The following is a 19,064-nucleotide window of genomic DNA, read 5'->3' as shown; positions in this document are numbered from 1 at the left end:
CATAATGTGGTCCATGCAGCCACTCCCTTTTTTGTGAAAACAACTAACCAGATAGGACTAGTCCATAGGGATTTTGCCCCTAGATGAACTCCCCTATGTTTTCAAACAGGTCTGTCAGTGCCTTTCGATGCAATTTCAGGGGTCATTCTTGACCATCTCAGCATGGTTAGTGTCAATTCCTTGCCTTTTGACCAGTCCTTAGGTATTGACAAGTCGTCATTGTAAATAAGAATGTATTCTTAATTAATTTACCTGTATAAATAAAGGTAAATGATTGTCCCTAGATGAATTCCTCAACGTTTTCGAACAGGTCTGTTCCGAACAGTGTTTGTTCCTTTTGAGAAATTTGTGGGTCAGCAAGGCCATACATGTTTGTTCCAACAAAATTGTCCAGACTAGCACACCTGTGCTCTACCTTTCAGAAAGTGTGCCCTCTAGCACCAGGAAACCAGAGCAGGGAGAGAAGAGAGGTGCTGCACCATGCACGCCACCGTGACACCTGCAATTCTATTTCTGTTTTGAGAGCTCACCTACACTTTGGGGCTGCAAACTCCAAACTCCATATATGTGCTGGTGCCACCACTTTTACTATTATTATTGCATTGTGTCAAAAATGTAGATTTTCCTACACTCTGTTGTTTTAGTTCCAGACCTACTACCCAGTTCTCTTTAGTCCTTACAGAACTTTTAAGCCTCAGGCCAATAACTTGCTTGGTCTTGGTGTCATAGTGATACAAATCTTTACTACTTTGTCCAATTATTTTTTATGTGTCTTATCCCTTCTCCTTTAAACAAGCTGATTTTATTTTGGCCTGGTCCAAATGTAATTTATATTTTACTCCTAGGTTTTTGGGTATGTGGTGTGTCATTTTTTTTATCCTGTTTTTCGATCTTGGATTTTTCTAATTTTAAGTCTGATCTTTGCAGTGATGAGGTGTTTGTTGCTGTATGTGTTCCCCTGTAAGCTCATGTGTCCAGTAGAGGTCTTTTCCATTTGCCATTAGGCCTAATCATCCATAGTACATATTTTCCCAATAAGTCCCAGTATAATTGTGTCCTGACATATTGCTCTTTGAAGATTAGGGATGTTTGAGGGCAACTTTTACATTCCCAGTGTTGCAAGAGGGCAAGTCTGAGCATGAAATGTGCTCATAGCTATTGCATTACCAATATACTGTGTTGATGTAATATTTTTTTCACAGATCATTTCTCCCAGTAGATGAATACGCAGGTTGGTCTGAACCTGTCTGAATGTATCTCTTTTTCCTTTTATCATTGTAAGGACATTATCCCTCGAAGGTTGATCGCTTGTCCATTTGTACCTCAATGATATACAGTCAGGTCCATAATTATTGGCACCCTTGATAAAGGTGAGCAAAAAAGACTGTATAAAATAAACATAAAATATTAAATGAGATTGGAGAACGTATTGGGAGGGGTCTTAGACCATTCCTCCATAAGGAATCTTTCCGGATCCTTGATATCCTTCATCTGCTCTTATGGACTGCTCTCTTCAGTTCAAACTACAGGTTTTCAATGGGGTTCAAGTCCGGAGACTGAGATGGCCATTGGAAAATGTTGATTTAGTGATCAGTTAACCATTTCTTTGTAGATTTTGATTATTGCTTGGGGTTATTGTCTTGCTGGAAGGTCCACTTGCGATCAAGTGTCAGCTTCCTGGCAGAAGCAACCAGGTTTTTGGTTAAAATGTCCTGGTACTTGGTAAAGTTCATGATGCAGTTGACCTTAAAGGGGCAATCTGCAGTCGCATCGTCCATTTTTGGACTTACGAATTAATGAAATGTTCATATTGATTCTTGAAGAACATAATTCATTTTATTTAACTAGGCAAATCAGTTAAGAACAACATTTTAATTAGAATGACGGCCTACAAACAGTAGGTTATCTGCCTTGTTCAGGGGCAGAACAACATGTTTTGTTTTACCTTGTCAGCTAAGGGATTCGATCTTGCAAACTTTCAGTTACTGGCCCAACGCCCTAACCACTAGGCTACCTGCCGCCCCATCAATATGAAATCCATATGAAATCTTCATGGGGGATAGGAGATCAACTTTCACTTTGTTCATTACTAGAGTTTTAAAATATGTTGATGCATCAGCTTTTTTCAGGCCCAAATGAGTTAAAGAAGATGGCCTGACAACTTTTTTTATGCACAACACACCCTCCAAAATGTATGCTTTACACCTGCAGAAAATCCTCATTTATTACTCCACAACTATATGTAACCGATGTGAAATGGCTAGCTAGGTAGCGGTGGTGCGCGCTAGCAGCCTTTCAGTTGCTCTGAAACGTCACTTGCTCTGAAACCTTGAAGTAGTGGTTCCCCTTGCTCTGCAAGGGCCGCGGCTTTTATGGAGCGATGGGTAACGATGCTTCGTGGGTGACTGTTGTTGATGTGTGCAGAGGGTCCCTGGTTCGCGTCGGGGCGAGGGGACGCCATACAGTTAAACAGTCATTTATTTCAAGCATATGAAATCCAATGCATAGAATTACATTTGCTACACCGGAGACTTTGTATAATAGAATTGTTACTTCCAAGATCACTTAGGGAGAAATAATGACTCCTTAAAAAAAGAGTGGCGAATGTAAGATAGATTTCCTGCAGTCAATGACCAAAAGCACCCTCTTTGGCCTCATGGGTGGAATGTTATTCATATTTGTCATTATTTATTATACAACTAAGAATATTTTTAAAAATCCAGTGTTTCTATGTCAAACAGTTTTGTTATATTTCAGTCTTCTGTGATGTATATAAAGTGTAATATTGGGATGCAAACTCAACATTTTATACATTTCAACTCTATATCTGACATGGTACAGGTGTCTCCTTTGTTTTTCTAAGCCCACAACCATGTGTGTGGGGTTGTCACGTTCGCCATAACGAGGAGACCAAAGCGCAGCGTGATGTGAATACATTCTTACTTTTAATGAACGAAGAACACTTAAACAAACTTACAAAATAACAAAACGACCGTGACGCTAATACAACTAGTGCTGACATGCAACTACACATAGACAATAACCCACAAAACCTAACTGGAAAATGGCAACCTAAATAGGATCCCCAATCAGAGACAACGATAAACAGCTGTCTCTGATTGGGAACCAATTCAGGCCACCATAAACCTATAATAAACCTAGACTAACAAACACCCCTTGATATACAAAAGACCCTAGACAGGACAAACAAACATACCCACCCTCGTCACACCCTGACCTGACCAAAATAATACAGAAAACATAGAAAACTAAGGTCAGGGCGTGACAGGGGTGTATACTTTTGTTTCAAAGTAGATTTGTTGAAGACTACCAAGAAACACTCTGTGTGACCTTGATTTAGCCCGCTTCAGTAAAATGATTTATTAAACAAGGTTTCACAGCAAGTTCAATGTTATAGTAAAACCACAAAATGTTACTCTGTAAGCCTACGATGGCCCTAAGGGGCAAACCATAAAAGCGCTAACTGAAGGGGATGATGGATTTACCTGATCTCAGGCTAATAGTAATCTCACCCATGGCACGTTCCATGGCAGAGAATGGATTTGGGTTTTCCCCCATCTCTCAAAGCTACGAGAGGAGAAATATACCTGCTTATTCATACAGGTCCATTTACCATTTATCTCGCTTCTGATATCATAACAATACAATTATCACCAGTGAGTCACCATTGAGACCAATATCTATTTTAAAACGGAACCCTGCATACACACAAGTTACAAAATAAAATTAAAATACAATAGATTATAATACAAATATTCAAGAAAAACAATCTCATTCCTCAGCAAGGAGGTCCCTAAACAAGATTTTGAACTGCCCAAGAGCCACCAGAATCTGCATTTGTAGGGAACTCTGATTGTTCCATACATGGTGTGCAAATATGCTAAAAGCAGATTTACCTAACTCTGAGGAGACCGAAGGGGTTTCCAGAGTTAGTCATCCCTGAGACCGGGTATGGTAACTCGTACTCGTACGGTTATTAATGATGTTAGGATTTATAGATAAAAGACAGCAATGGATCGACCTATGTGATTTCAAAGAGTGCCAGCCTACATTCTGGTAAAGAATGCAGTGGTGTGTACTGAACCTTTCACCTGTAGTAAAATGTAGTGCGTTATGGTAAACTGTATCTAATGGCGCAAAAAAAGAGATCCCAACCATTATAACATGGATAGATCATCCAGTATGAGAAATTGAGGATACCAACCAAAGCTAGAGAAAAGCAAACATACACTCTTAGAAAAAAGGTGTTACCTAAAGCCATAAAGGGTTATTTAACTTGTCCCTGTAGCATAACCCTTTTTGGTTACAGGTAGAACCTTTTCATTTAAGCATTTTTCATCTTCAGATGAAAAAGGTTTCTTGTTGAATCCTACCTGTCCTCAAAGAACCCCTTTAGTAACCTTTTGTCTAATATTTTTCAAGGAGCAAATACACAAATCACATTTTCAACATGTTCTCTTCCAGCCTTTTACAACTAACTCAATACTTCTTGTGAAATTGTTCTGAGGTTTCATCTTCATGACTTGGCACTGTGACGGTTCTTTTAAACTGGCAGCCATAGCTCATGTCCCGACCTCAGTCTCGGGGCAGCTGTGCAGGCATGTTGGAGCATCTCACATTAAAGGTGCAGTATTCTTAAGAGGGTACAGGATATATACTGGCAGCATTAGTTGAGAGCCATGATAAGAATCAAATAGTTCTGCACTAATGGCATATCGTCCTAACATTGCTGTCGTCTTTTTTCTTAAGTACTATAAAGCAATGCAAACACAAACAGAAAGAGGCTACAAGGTAGGTCACGACCCTGTCTCCTCAGATCCACTACATCATCCTAAGGGTGATAATACATGTTATAACAGATATAAGAGGTTGATGGTCTGATGGAGCACGTTGTCAATGGCGATCGATTTTCATGATGTGCAAAATATATTTTTCCTTTGACAGATAAGACTGATTGTGGTCCCCTTGATGATTTATTTGAAGTTTAAAACACTTTTATTACGCCCCACTGCTAGCTGTGTTTCATTTCGTACATCATTTGGATAAGATAAAGGTATCATTTTCTGTTTTATCCTCAACTGAAAATCATAATGTTCTGGAATAGTTGTGTTTAGTGCCTATCCTACGAGGCCTTAGAACTGTCAGCTCTGAGATGTATTAGTATCCTATTAAAGTCACATATTGAGTAACGGCATTAAAATTAATTCATAAGTGAACTTTAATTAAAAAGAAACAGAAACAGTAGAGGTTTGACAATTATTGACATAATATGTTTGACATAATACATTTTGAAGCCTCACACGCTTCAGGATTTCTAAATACTGTAATGTTACATGGCTTTTTTTTTTACATTGAACATACCACACATAACACTTCTGTAGGCAACATTTCTCCAAACATAAACCAATAAACTGAAAGAACACAAGCGCACAGTCTTGCTGGACCTCAAACCTGCAGTAGTTGGTGTGCTTCAGGTGGGTGTGGCAGGTGTGTTGCAGAGCCCTGTCTTTGTCGGTTTCGGGGGGGGGGGACCCTACAGGGGAGACACTGATGGGGCAGCCAGATAAACAGAGAACCATGGGCTTTCCCACTCCTGTACCATAGTTAACTGACAGACACAACTTCTGCTTCAAAAAATAACGGCAAGAGAGAGCAAGGCAACAGGAAACAAGATGAGGTTTTCATGTTTTATGCCAAATACTCTTCAAAGCAGACCCTGGATAAATACAGATATGGGTTGATTTAACTGTCTTTCAGTTACAGCATCTATAATGCACGACAGCAGTTATTTTATGACAGTTATTTTACAGTAAAATATTTGTTTAGTAAATATTAGAACTAGTAAAACTACAAAACTGTTCCCTTTTTCATTATGGGTTGATTTAACAATTGAATGACTTTAAGAAATTATTTAAAATATTTGAATAGACTCATTTGAATAGTCTCAAGAGTAACTACTTTTAAAACAACTGTTTTCGATTATGGCTGTCAGAAAGGAGGTACTTAAAATAAATAAATACCTTACAAGTAATTTAAATAAAAAATACATTTAAACTTTTAGCATGATTCGGGACATATCAATCAAGGCCTGTCTTTCAGTTAAAGCATCTGTAATACATGACAGCAGTTATTTTTCAGCAAAACATTTGTTCAGTACATATTAGAACTAGTAAAACTACACCGTTCCCTTTTTCATCATAAAAAAAGCAATTCACAGTACTTAAATGTACATTACAACATAAAGGATAGTATAACTACAAACATACTCTATATTAACCTGAATTCTGAGCAATAGAAATATAAGGCTACCTACATAATACATTCATTTATAACACAAACATAACACATTCATAAGCATTGTGTAAGCATTTCATTAATGCTTATGACTGGCTGCAACACTGATATATCTTAGACACCGGGGATGAAGATTGAGGAACTGTTCACATATGTATATTTGTCATTCTGATCTTGGTCCTCCAGAAGTTTCTCCAGAGGGTTTGGTTCTTCAGCTCCAGCAGGGCTCTGCTCCAGAGGCTGGGGCTGAGGGTCCTGCTGGGGCATGGTGGGGGTCACTGGCATGGACATCGGAAGCAGCTGAGACCCAGCCAGAGTGGCAGAGTGAGAGGCAAACTGCACACCTGATGTAGGGATGGTGGTTAGCGGCTGGGCCCACGGGATATAAGTCAGCACCGAGTCCTGGAGGTCCACTTGTGGTAGGGCTGTGGATGTTGGTGGTAGGGTCTGGACCGACAACAGTGGATGTGTTAGTAGTCAAAACCCAGTTGTGTTACAACTTGTTTGTACAGGTAAATGTGTATTGTCCTATGCTCTGTGGATAAGATGCAATGTTTACAGAGTTTACGCTTTATTCAGTTGGCACATGATCAAGATTTGTTGCTCTTTCACTCACCCCGAAGTTGGTAAAGAGAGGCGTGTGTGTGTAGGTGAGCATGGAGGATGGGCCCACCACGGTGTAGCTGGGACACATGGGCTGCATGTACGTGTCAGTGGTGAGGGGCAGGGTGGTGGTGGTTGAGGTGGTGAGGTCATGCTGCTGGAGGTACTCTGGGTAAGACCAATGGTTCATGGGCTGGAGAGCAGTAGCTGCAGGCTGGGCTATCCAACCTGCACAGAGGCCACCATCATTGACTGTGGAGGAGTCACTGGATAGGCTACTAGCCACTTCAAACCCGCAAGTCCCTATGGAGATATCATAATGGGTTAGCACTAGTAGCCAATACTAACGTACAGCTTTAAACTTATCATCCAAAGTAATGATGGGAATATATACTCCAATTCACTTACCAAGCTGTGCATATGAAGGCAAGTTGTTGTTTAGGACCCCAACCTGTGAAAAAGATATAATGATAAATCTACCTGAAGGAAGGGAATCTAAATTAACTTCGAAAGCCTTTATTATTCAAGCTGACTTACAATGGTATTTGAGCTTTAAAGCGCAGGAATTTACATTCAAATGCTGTATGTACATTACCAATGGTAAACCCCAGGTGTACATGTGGTGAGTGATTTGAATCCTTTTAAATGCCAACATAATTTAAACAGTAGCTACAAATCCACTGGCTTATAAGGTCATGTTCCTAAACTCTGTGTGTGAGTGTAGAACAATGTATTAACTTGTATTACTTCACACTCGAATAATGAGTCAATTATATCCATTGGTGTGTGTGTGTGTGTGTGTGTGTGTGTGTGTGTGTGTGTGTGTGTGTGTGTGTGTGTGTGTGTGTGTGTGTGTGTGTGTGTGTGTGTGTGTGTATGTGTGTGTGTGTGTGTGTGTGTGTGTGTGTGTGTGTGTGTGCCTGTGTGTGAGACTTATATGGAAGTTTGAAGGAAACAGTGGAATGGCGAGTTCTGGAACAGGAGACTTTTAAATTGAATCCAGGCATGCAAATTCACTTGCCAAGCTGGAGAACTTCATTGTATACTGTATATTATAAACTGGGTGGTTAGAGACCTGAATGCTGATTGGCTGACAGCCATTTGGGGCGGCAGGTAGCCTAGTGGTTAGAGAGTTGGGCCAATAACCAAAAGGTTGCTAGATCAAAACCCTGTGCTGCCAATGTAAAAATCTGTAATTCTGCCCCTGAACAAGGCAGTTAACCCAGTGTTCCTAGGTCGTCATTGTAAATAAGAATTGGTTCTTAACTGACTTGCCTAGTTAACAATAAAGGTAAAATGGTATATCAGACCGTATAACAAAACATTTATTTTTTCTGCTCTAATTGCGTTGATAACCAGTTTATAATAGCAACAAGGTACCTCGGGTGTCCTGCCTAAGAACAGACCTTAGCCGTGGTATATTGGCCATATACCACACCCCCTCGTGCCTTACTGCTTAATTGTTGTTGCAAAAGGTGTGTCATATTTTCTATGACATATTCATCTTTAACCTAATTTTGTGTTTATCTTCTTTTAAATACAAATACTACACATTTAGTCAAAAACCTGTACTCAGTCCAACTTCTTCTACTGATCTGCTGAACCTTTCCCTGAACCTCTGAGAACCTCTGTTTTTAGACTATCAAGTACCTCTGAGATTACAGACTATCAAGTAACAGGCCCTTTACCTTTCCATCTCATCAGGGCCTGTGTGATTGGAGTGTAGTGTTGAGAATGCCTTACTGTGTGTGTGTTGTGTGTTGTCAGAGGTAATTCATAGGTTGGTAAGAGGGCTCCTTGGGACGGCTGGGCTGAGTTGATTTGCATAGGCCCTGTGCCCAGCCCTGCAGCCATGTTATAACTGTCATGGAAAAACACCTGCATTAAATAAGGATAAAATCCCCTTTTTCTACCCTGCTGTAGGAATCTGATCTAATCTTCTCTAGGCTCCTTACAGTTGACGTTGTGCATGACCAGCCGAACGAAAGGTCTTCTCTCTCGTTTTTAGGGCATTTTGTAAAGACAAGAAAAAATGCTGAAGATTCTGGTTGACGCTTTAGGTTGACAGGTTGACAATTTAGGTTGACACTTATCTAAAATGTTTCAAATGGCATTCCTGTGGCTTCGCTGACTTGGTCTCTGTTCTCTTTTGTCTCCTGCTCTGTCTTGTTCAATTCTCTATTATAGGATGACAGGCTCACACTAATTTCATAGTTCTTGTTATGTTTCCCTCACCGCTCTAGGGGGCACTGTCTTGGCATTGTGGAGAAGCAGTCCTCGTTTCCTCCTCAGCAACTCTTTGACTGGGTCTCGGACTCGCACTCCTTGGTATGGCTTTTCATCAGGCTGCCCTGAGGAAGGAGCTATAGAGTCAATCACAGAAAGGAGAAACTGGCAGTTAGCTTATATCTGTGTTCGTAAGGGTAAAGTCTGCAACTACAGAACTCTATTATTCATTGATTGCTCTTTAAAGATGCAACACGGAGGTTCAGTTGCGTATTGTTTGCCTCGTGGGTGTGGTAGGGAGTTGTGTCCCTTTCTGTCCTGAGGTCATTTCAAGACAATATTTCTGTCCATTTAGGAGACACCTTTTGGCTCGAGAGCACCCACAGAAGCAAAAGTTCTGTGAAAACTCTTTAAGAAGAGGTATCATAGATGTGATTTGCACCACCGATAGTGGTTCTGAATACTTAAGTGGACAGGAAGAAACAAAAGAAACAAAAGAAGAAGCGCAAGTGTGCTACACCCAGCAATCTTACGTCTGTAGGCACTGAGAGAGACCGAAACACCTCGGACATCTGCAAGTTTTAGCTTGAAATGAAACTGGGCCTGAGTGTGGGGACCTCTTTAAGTAGGCCAAGTTGGAATTTGAAACGCACTTCTATTGTGAAACAAATCTTTTCAACAACATGAGAACAGCACGTACTCACATGCTATATAAACTGTCATCTTTTTACAGACAAATTATTTGTCAATTTGATAGACTAGAGTAGGCTATAGAGAATTTCATGTTGATGATACATTCCAATAGAGGGAGGCATTTTACCATAGACATGTCGGTAATGACAACGCATTCAGAAGTTTATAACTAAGCGTAAATGAAAAATACTTGCGAGACGTACATTTTGAGCAGCTTTGTTGTCATTGTTGAAAATGATATTTTGGAAGTTGAATTGCTACCAGTTCACTTCTATTACCTTGGTCAACTCCCACTTAATGAATTTGTTTTTGAATGAATCATCTTCTCTTAATGATATGTGCCAGTAGATATTTAATGCACGTTGATTATAACCTTGACTCACTATCGGACAAACTCCCTGTTCTTTCTCAGTGACTGAATTAATCAATGAATCACTCAACTAAGGCAAGGCATCTGCAGATGAATTTTTACCCTCAATTGCTTATACCCTCAATTGCTTATATTGTAGTGAAAAATCATGGTCTTTAGGCTCATGAAATTGGTCCATAGAAATGTTCCTTATTTAATACAAATGTGGTTGACTACGGAAAGGAATATCATATTGTATATTGTGTATTTGACCAGGTTTGAATATTTTTATAAAAACCTCTGTCTTTAAAAATGACTGTCACATACAATAAGACACTGCTTGTCTGTGCACATGTGTGTGACCAAGGTGTGTGAAACCGTGGGAACCGGTTTCTGTTGTCAGGTGTCTAGAGACTGATGATGATCTACAATACAGAGGTGGAGGCCCTATGGTTTCAGCTACTGGCGTTCTGGCTCAGATCTGGCTGTGTTGTTAGCTGGAGTGAGTCCTGCCACTTTCCTCTCCAGATCTAAATCTATATCAGATTGATTTACCCCCCCCCCCCCAGCAACGGAACAGTTAGCTGATTGAACTTATCTAACCAAATAACAACTTTAAATCACCTTCACATTATTATTCAACTCTATAAGGCCCAATTACTAGCAGACATTACAGCCCTTAGGTGAAAGTGTATGTGCATGTGTGTGTGCATGTGTGTGTGCGTGTGTACGCTCCTGAGCCATCGAGAGTAACTAATATGTTGTCACATGGCCAACAACTGAGATAAGGGACTTCCAAGGAAAGCCGGGGTGGCTGGACCATTGTTTGCATACTGAGGTGTGGAATGTTGTGGCCTAGTAATTTATGTCAGCAGCCACTCTGGCTCACTCAATCAAAAATGTACTGGAAATTCACCTTGAAGTGTACCGTTGTGGGGGGAAAACAGCCTGCTTTTTCCTTTGTTGATCACAAATAAGCCTTTTTTAAATGACTTGTAAAATCAACCAGACAAAATGAATTGGGTGGAAAACGGTTTCGTCATAAACGATTTGAAAAACGGCACCATTATCTGTTCTTACAGTAAATGCTCCTTTCGTCTTATCTCTAGCAAATAGATTGTACTATATTTCACAAAGCTTCATTCAAAGGAAGGTAGTGCAGCTTGACTTCTTATCCTTGAACATGCAAAGAATGCTTTTCCCCCTGTAATGTACAGTACAGCCCCCATTCCTACATATCACTCAATGAGCCCATCAACGCTGCACTAAATGTCCTCCTACATTTACACTTAAATTACTGTGGTGCAAAAGACTAACTCATCCCAGTGTAGTAGATCATTCTGAATGTGTTATTTCACCTGGAGCAGGATCAATGAGTTAGCCAGCTAACGTTCCTAAATATTCTGAAACAACGTCATATTTCTGAATTGTATCTTTTTTCGACTTAACTACAGTAAGAAGTTGTTGTTTCATCCAAACAATGACACTTTATTAAATAACCAGCTGATGAACTTACAGTAAAACTTTAGGCAAGTCAAAAGATGAGCATAATCTTATAATGTCAACTATCCCTTTAATTACACTAAGTGTGTCTGTACTGCAGGCAGGCAGCCCTCACGCAGCCTCTGAGAAAGCTATAGGCTCTGACAAGCAGTAACCACATGTATGTCAGTGGGAAGGGAAGCTACAGCACAAAAGGATTACTCAGAGGTCATACCGTTACAACCAACCAATGGAAGGTAAAGCATGAGCTATAACACTGTGAAACAGAATAAAATGTTTCCTTTTTTTGGAGCACCTTCATAGTTTTTTTCTATAATGCATTATTATATTCCACTACCTATGGGTGAATATAAACTCTCAATGTAACTGGAGCAACCAGTAACTGTACAAATGGAAATTCGTTTGAGCGAGTGTGAGGGAATTATGTTGAAGGCGGTGTCCACATTTAATAGGAAAATGAGCAGGTAAAATGACGTATTTAATTGACATGAATGAAACACATGAAGATCTAAGAGAACTTGAAAAAGAATGATGAATTCAGTCCTAGTCTTCATAAACACAGAAACACACACACGCACGCACGCTGAACGCACTTAGACACACACAAACACACACACAAGATTCCAAGCTGTACAAAAGAGGAAGCAATGCAGCTGTGATGTTTTACAGTGGTGTGGCGCTTGGGCCGTTTTGCATATCAAGATTATAGCCAACCTCCAAATGATTGTCTTCCTCTTTCCAAACATAAAACTTTCTCCAGTGATGACAACATTGCTTTTAGCCCTTTTACTGCAAGTCGATATGCTGAAGTAGAAAGTTACTCTAGTTAAAATTGTGGATCGCAAGTTAGGATTTGGTTCAAAGAGCTACTTTAACACCATCCCTGTCTCAGATTAAAGAATGTAAAAATCCCTCTGTCCAAACAAAGACCTCATCTTCTATTCCTTTCATATTGGCCGAAGTCTTACGGCTCCTCATGTGTTGTTGCTTTCTAACGACTTTCTAAGTCAAAAACCACTGTAAATCATCTTAACCATGACACTAGGGTGCAAAAAGGTGACGAGGCTTGGAGGAAACTATCCATCAAGACTGGCCTGAAACATGTCGCCACACAACTTGAACGGTTTACTGAATACTGAGTAGTAAATCCTTTTTCTGTAAGGGATGACGTATCAATTATGACCCTCAACCTCTGACCCCAACGTTTGACCCTCAATGACAATGTGCAAAATACTAATTCACATGCCATAGTTTTCAGTGTTGTTGTCTTGTAGTAATCATATGGACATTTCCACAGCACCCCCTTACAGTACATATTGTAGAATGACTGGTTAGTTGGAGGAGGTAGGCTAATTGACACTGAGTCATCTGCTATTACTTTCCCTGCAATAAGATGTTAGCATACCATAGTCAAAAATCTAAATGATTCTGTTTGGCAATGTTTGATCAATTGATGAGGTAAAAATATAATGTTTTGGAACATAGCACAACGTTTGTGTCAACATTTCTAATTTCTATTTAGATTCAATTTTTAAAAGGATCATGTACTTACATTTCTTCCAGTGCATGCTCTATAGCTGTCAGATATCTCAAGCTCTGAGTAATTTGTTGAATTGCTTGACTTTTCTTAATAGGATCTGAGTTTGACACAGAACCATAGTGAGTGATGGGCTTCAGTGACTTGCTTTTTAACAGCCGCTACAAAACCTCAAGTGATGTCACATCTCTTCCAACCACAGGTTTCCCTGAGTGGTCCCAGTGTCACCAACGTTCCACTGACATTGACTGAGAGCTTGACTACTACACTCTTTTACACTCTGGCTGTCAGTGTCCACAAAGATCCAGTAAATGACTTGAATGGTACCAACATAAGGACTAAGGAATTAGCGATCATTTTTATTATTATCCACACATTTCAAATAGTGACTATTGATAGTTACTACTTTCTTTACATTCTTTAAATTCAAACCAGATTACAACAGAGTAAGTGTTGCTGCACAGTATTGCAGATGAATCAGATTTCCCCCTCGTAAAGCCTGCAGAAATGTTGATGCATGGGACAAAGAGAAAGATTTGCAGTTTTATAGCTAATCTCATGCTATTCTACACATTTTGCCATGAGGCTGAGAGAAAATGTTGCTGATTTAAAGCTAATTTCCTGCAATTCTACACATTTAACCATCCATGAGGCTGAGAGAAAATGTAGCATTTTTAAAGCTAATTTGAAGCAAAAATATAGGTGTGTTGTCTGTGATAAAGGCACTGGATAGGTGAGGTGAAATGTGTTGCTTTAAAGGGTCAGTTATAGTAGCATGAGCCGTCTCGTTTGCTAAACGAACAAATGCAATGGCAGTGGTGTGGTGCATAAAAGCCATAGAAGCAGTGACATGTGCCTCTATGCAGTCAGACTAGTGGTTTATTAGGGGTGTGGCTTTAAGTTAGTTCTTATTGGCAACCCATCCTGTGAGAGTGAATGTCATTCAAGTTAATCTGTTCTGCTATATTTCATCAAATCTGGTTAATCCAGTGCGCTGCTTGCTATGAATTCTATCTGATGGTGTTTGCATGTTTAGGTACAAAGACAAATAATGTCCCGTTTGGAACACTGACGAGTAAAGATTTCTTCTTTGTAGCCGTCACACCAAATTAGCATAGAGCACATCTGCACAAATCTGATGCCTAAATTAAGCCTTTCAAAACCAACCCTGAAACTGAACTAAGCAAGTCTACTAGATATATCAGGAAATGCATAGGAAACACCTGCATATACTTAGAGGTTGACTGACCACCAACGCAGTACGAGACCTCATGTTCCCTTTCTTAGCAGTTTGTTCTCTCAGAAATGTGATGATTAATCTTACAATGTCTGCATCCATCAGCATTATCTTAATATGGGAGTTCTTATTTTTTCTATTTAAAGTAATGGAAAAAATAAGACAATTCAATTGCTCTATGCTAGACTAGTGAAATCAATGAAGTAAACCGATTTTCAATCATCTCTAATTTGTAGTAGAAAGTTACAATGCAACACTTTGCCTTACAGCCTTCAAAAGCTGATAGATCAATAGGCTACACATACAATAGTGTCTAAGAGACACATACAATCAACATTTCCAGGCTTTGAGATATCCATTGTAACCTTCATGATATGTTACCAGTTGCTATTATTTTGACCAGAACATAATCAATAGATTGTAACTTACATTGTCATGGTGGGATAATTCTGTAGTTCCAGCTGGTCCTACACACTTGTCTAGAAGTTATCACTGTTCATTCTATTTTCTTCCCGTGGCTTTTGAATGAGTGCACTGACTGATGCAAAGTATGGCTTCATTTAGATAGCTGATGCAAAGAAGCTGTTATATAGGGGTTTTCAAATGATCACAGAGGTGTTCTGTGGCTTTAAGCAAAAATAGTGTTTTGATTACAATAAACATTTATATTCACCATGATGTATTTTGAGGATTAATGGGTTGTAGCACTGGCATTGTATTTCTCAGAAGTTGCTTTCTTTTTTCACAAAGGAAGATGCTCATTGGCCTCTTAGACTGACACATGCAGTTACCTACCCAGACACACGCCCGCACGGGCACACACACACACACACACACACACACACACACACACACACACACACACACACACACACACACACACACACACACACACACACTAGCAATTTAAAAGCTGAAATGTCTTGAGTCAATAAGTATGAAACCCCTTTGTTATGGCACGCCTAAATATGTTCAGGAGTAAACATTTGCTTAACAAGTCACGTAATAAGTTGCATGGGCTCTGTGTGCAATAATAGTGTTTAACATGATTTTTTTAATGTCTACCTCATCTCTGTACCCCACACATGCAAATATCTGTAAGGTCCCTGAGTCGAGTAGTGAATTTGAAACACAGATTCAACCACAAAGACCAGGGAGCTTTTCCAATGCCTTGCAAAGAAAGGCACCTATTGGTAGATGGGTGAACATAAAATAAAAAGCAGACATTCAATGCCCCTTTGAGCATGGTGAAGTTATTAATTACACTTTGGATGGTGTATCAATACACCCAGTCACTACAAAGATACAGGCGTCCTTCCTAACTCAGTTTCCAGAGAGGAAGGAAACTGTTCAGGGATTTCACCATGAGGCCAATGGTGACTTTAAAACAGTTACAGGGTTTAATGGCTGTGATAGGAGAAAACTGAGGATGGATCAACAACATTGTAGTTACTCCACAATACTAAACTAACTGACAGAGTGATAAGGGAGCCTGATCAGAATAAAACTATTCCAAAACATGCATCCTGTTTGCAACAAGGCACTAAAGTAATACCAAAAAAAAGGCAAATCCAATACAACAGATTACTGAGTACCACTCTCCATATTTTAAAGCATTGTGGTGGCTGCATCATGTTATGGGTATGCTTGAAATCGTTAAGGACTGGGGAGTATTCAGGATAAAAATAAATGGAGTGGAGTTAAGCACAGGCAAAATCCTAGAGGAAAACCTGCTTCAGTCTGCTTTCCACCAGACACTGGTAGATTAATTCACCTTTCAGCAGGACAATAACCTAAAACACAAGGCCAAATCTACAATGGACTTGCTTACCAAGAAGACAGTGAATGTTCTTGAGTGGCCGAGTTACAGTTTTGACTTAAATCTACTTGAAAATCTATGGCAATGATCAACAACCAATTTGACAGAGCTTGATACATTTTTTAAAAAGAATAATGGGCAAATGTTGCACAATCCCAGGTGTGGAAAGCTCTTAGATACTTACCCAGAAAGACTTACAGCTGTAATCGCTGCCAAAGGTGCTTTTACAAAAAATGTACTCAGGGATGTGAATACTGATGTAAATTAGATATTTCTTCATTTCATTTTCAATATATTTTCTAAAATGCATAAAAACGTGTTTTCACGTCGTCATTATGGGGTATTGTGTCTTGATGGGTGATTACCAAATATATTTAATATATTTTGAATTCAGGCTGTAACACAACAAAATGAGGAATACTGTAAGTTAAGGGGTATGAATACTTTCTGAAGGCACTGTAGCTATTGCTCCTGTGTAGGGATACTGAGGACTCTTGAAAAAACAAAGAAAGTGATACTTATCTTCCTGTATCTCTACTAGTTAATGTCAAGTCCATTTAACATGACAACTCGTCAGAAACACTGGGGTTTACACTCTCTAGGCCTAGGACAATGTACTTTATTCCTCTCTCACAAGTAAAATCTCTATTTAGAAGTGCTTACACCCTAAACAAAGCAGAGGAGTTTGCTGGAACTGATGGTTCATTATATGAACAATGGATTAATATAAATTCTGAGAGAGAAATATGAATGAAACTGGGAAAAGTATGAACCGAGAGGAAAATGGAACTCTTAACATCAGAATTACACAGACATTAATGGATGTGTGCACGCGACATACACACACACACACACACACACACACACACACACACACACACACACACACATACACACACACACACACACATACACACATACATACACACACACACACACACACTCCTTCTCTGTATGTTTCTCTCGCTCTCTCTTACCCACCATCTTAATCCTCGGTTCAGCCCCTGTCTCCATGTCACATGCACTCACTTGCTGGAGAGCAGTGAGGGGGTAACATGATGTTGCTGAGCTGAGAGGGAATTTCCTCAGGATGCCCACGAGGTAAAGCTAATGTATCTGTTTCAGCCCAAAGGTTATAGTCAAAGTCATTGGTGGAAGTGTAAACTGTATTAGGGGGTTTAAACATAAAATAACAGGTAGCTGAGTCAGTCTAAATTTGGTAAGCAACATCGGTATGATCTCTTTTCTCCCTACGACCACAAGGAGGCAACAAAAGCACCAAAATGGAGAATCGTGGAATAAAAATGAGTGACTGTCTCTACCATATAATATTTATATATATATTTATATACTGAATTGAAGTACTGTATGAGGAGACATTCCCAAATTCAGTGGCATCAGGATTCAATGTGTAAGCCTCCTCAGTCTCTGAGGAGTTCTCCTCAGACGTTGATGAACATATCTGATCAAGATAGTACATCTGTCTACTCAGGAGGTAATGAATGAGATAATACTAACAGATTTTTGTAGATGGAACGAAGTGTATGTGTGTATGTATGCATGTACTGTGTGTGTGTGTGTGTGTGTGTGTGTGTGTGTGTGTGCACATGTTTGTGAAATGTGAGGGCAGTATCGATGAATTACCCAGAGCAGTGTTTGTGTGTGTGTGTGTGTGTGTGTGTGTGTGTGTGTGCGTGCGTGCGTGCGTGCGTGCGTGCGTGCGCCAGGCCAAGTGAGGGCTGTGCTAGTTCCTACGGCCTGTGTGTACATGCCACCTCTCCAGAGAGCTGCAGCAGGCCAGGACCTGCTAAAACAAACACAAGCTGTCTGCTCCAGGGGCTGTGCATTTACCTTACACTTCTACTCGCCACTCAACCCCACTGCCATGGGATCAACAAGTCTAGGGTCTAACACAGGTGAGGATATAAGGCACTACATAGCCCCTCGCATATCTCCAGGAGAAAAATGTGGGTTACTTCGGACGTCTTGAAAGAATCACTTAGCAAAGTTTATAGAAATGCTTGCCCAGCTGTAAGTCTTCATATAATGGTCAACAACAGGAGACTTGGGATGGAATATGTCAATAGATCTGTAGTTTTGGTCTTCAACTGTCCTGGTCCTTCCCAGTGTGGGAAGGATATACATTAGGTCTGAGTGAGTAAATGAGTAGCAAATACAGAAAAAAGGGTTCAAAGGAACCTGTTCTGCAGGAAGTAAGTTGATATCAATCTATATACAGTACATATTCTGATAGTTATCTGTATTATCAGTACAATTTAGTTAAGAAACACAGCTGTAAAACTATTCCTACAAGTATCTACACTACATGACCAAAAGTATGTGGACACCTTCTCGTCAAACATCTCATTCCAAAACCATGCATCAATATGGAGTTGGTCCCCCCTTTGCTGCTATAACAGCCTCCACTCTTCTGGGAAGGCTTTCCACTAGATGTAGGAACATTTCTGCGGGGACTTGCTTCGATTCAGCCATAAGAGCATTAGTGAGGTCGGGCACTGACGTTGGGTGATTAGGCCTGGCTCGCAGTTGGTGTTCCAATTCATCCAAAAGGTATTCGATGGGGTTGAGGTCAGGGCTCTGTGCAGGCCAGTCAAGTTCTTCCACACCAATCTCGACAAACTGTTTCTGTATGGACCTCACATTGTGCACGGGGGCATTGTCATGCTGAGGCAGCAGGTAGCCTAGTGGTTAGAGCGTTGGCCCAGTAACCGAAAGATTGCTGGATTGAATCCCCGAGCTAAAAAGGTAAAAAATCTGTTGC

The 19,064-nt window shown here is 40.0% G+C and overlaps 1 protein-coding gene across 1 annotated transcript; it reads right to left on the bottom strand.

Moving 5' to 3' along the window:
• Positions 1–5,263: 5,263 nt before the first annotated feature.
• On the bottom strand, positions 5,264–10,930 carry LOC120029193 (POU domain class 2-associating factor 1). Its single transcript, XM_038974487.1, has 5 exons — positions 10,918–10,930; positions 9,154–9,281; positions 7,327–7,369; positions 6,932–7,221; positions 5,264–6,762 (listed from the first exon to the last, which is right to left on the bottom strand). Exons 1-5 carry the CDS (start codon positions 10,928–10,930, stop codon positions 6,430–6,432), a joined length of 807 nt encoding a protein of 268 aa, XP_038830415.1. The 3' UTR covers positions 5,264–6,429.
• Between the last annotated feature and the right edge of the window lie 8,134 nt (positions 10,931–19,064).

The sequence above is a fragment of the Salvelinus namaycush genome, chromosome 34, assembly GCF_016432855.1.
Source record: "Salvelinus namaycush isolate Seneca chromosome 34, SaNama_1.0, whole genome shotgun sequence".
Lineage (NCBI taxonomy): Eukaryota > Metazoa > Chordata > Actinopteri > Salmoniformes > Salmonidae > Salvelinus > Salvelinus namaycush.
This window is presented reverse-complemented; position numbering and strand designations above follow the sequence as displayed.

Excerpts from the sequence above, each read along its gene's own strand:
- LOC120029193 (XM_038974487.1), bottom strand. Across the intron at positions 7,370-9,153 it reads AGACAGTGCCCCCTAGAGCG|GTTGGGGTCCTAAACAACAA; the intron begins GTGAGGGAAACA and ends TCTTTTTCACAG. Across the intron at positions 7,222-7,326 it reads GCCTTCATATGCACAGCTTG|GGACTTGCGGGTTTGAAGTG; the intron begins GTAAGTGAATTG and ends ATATCTCCATAG.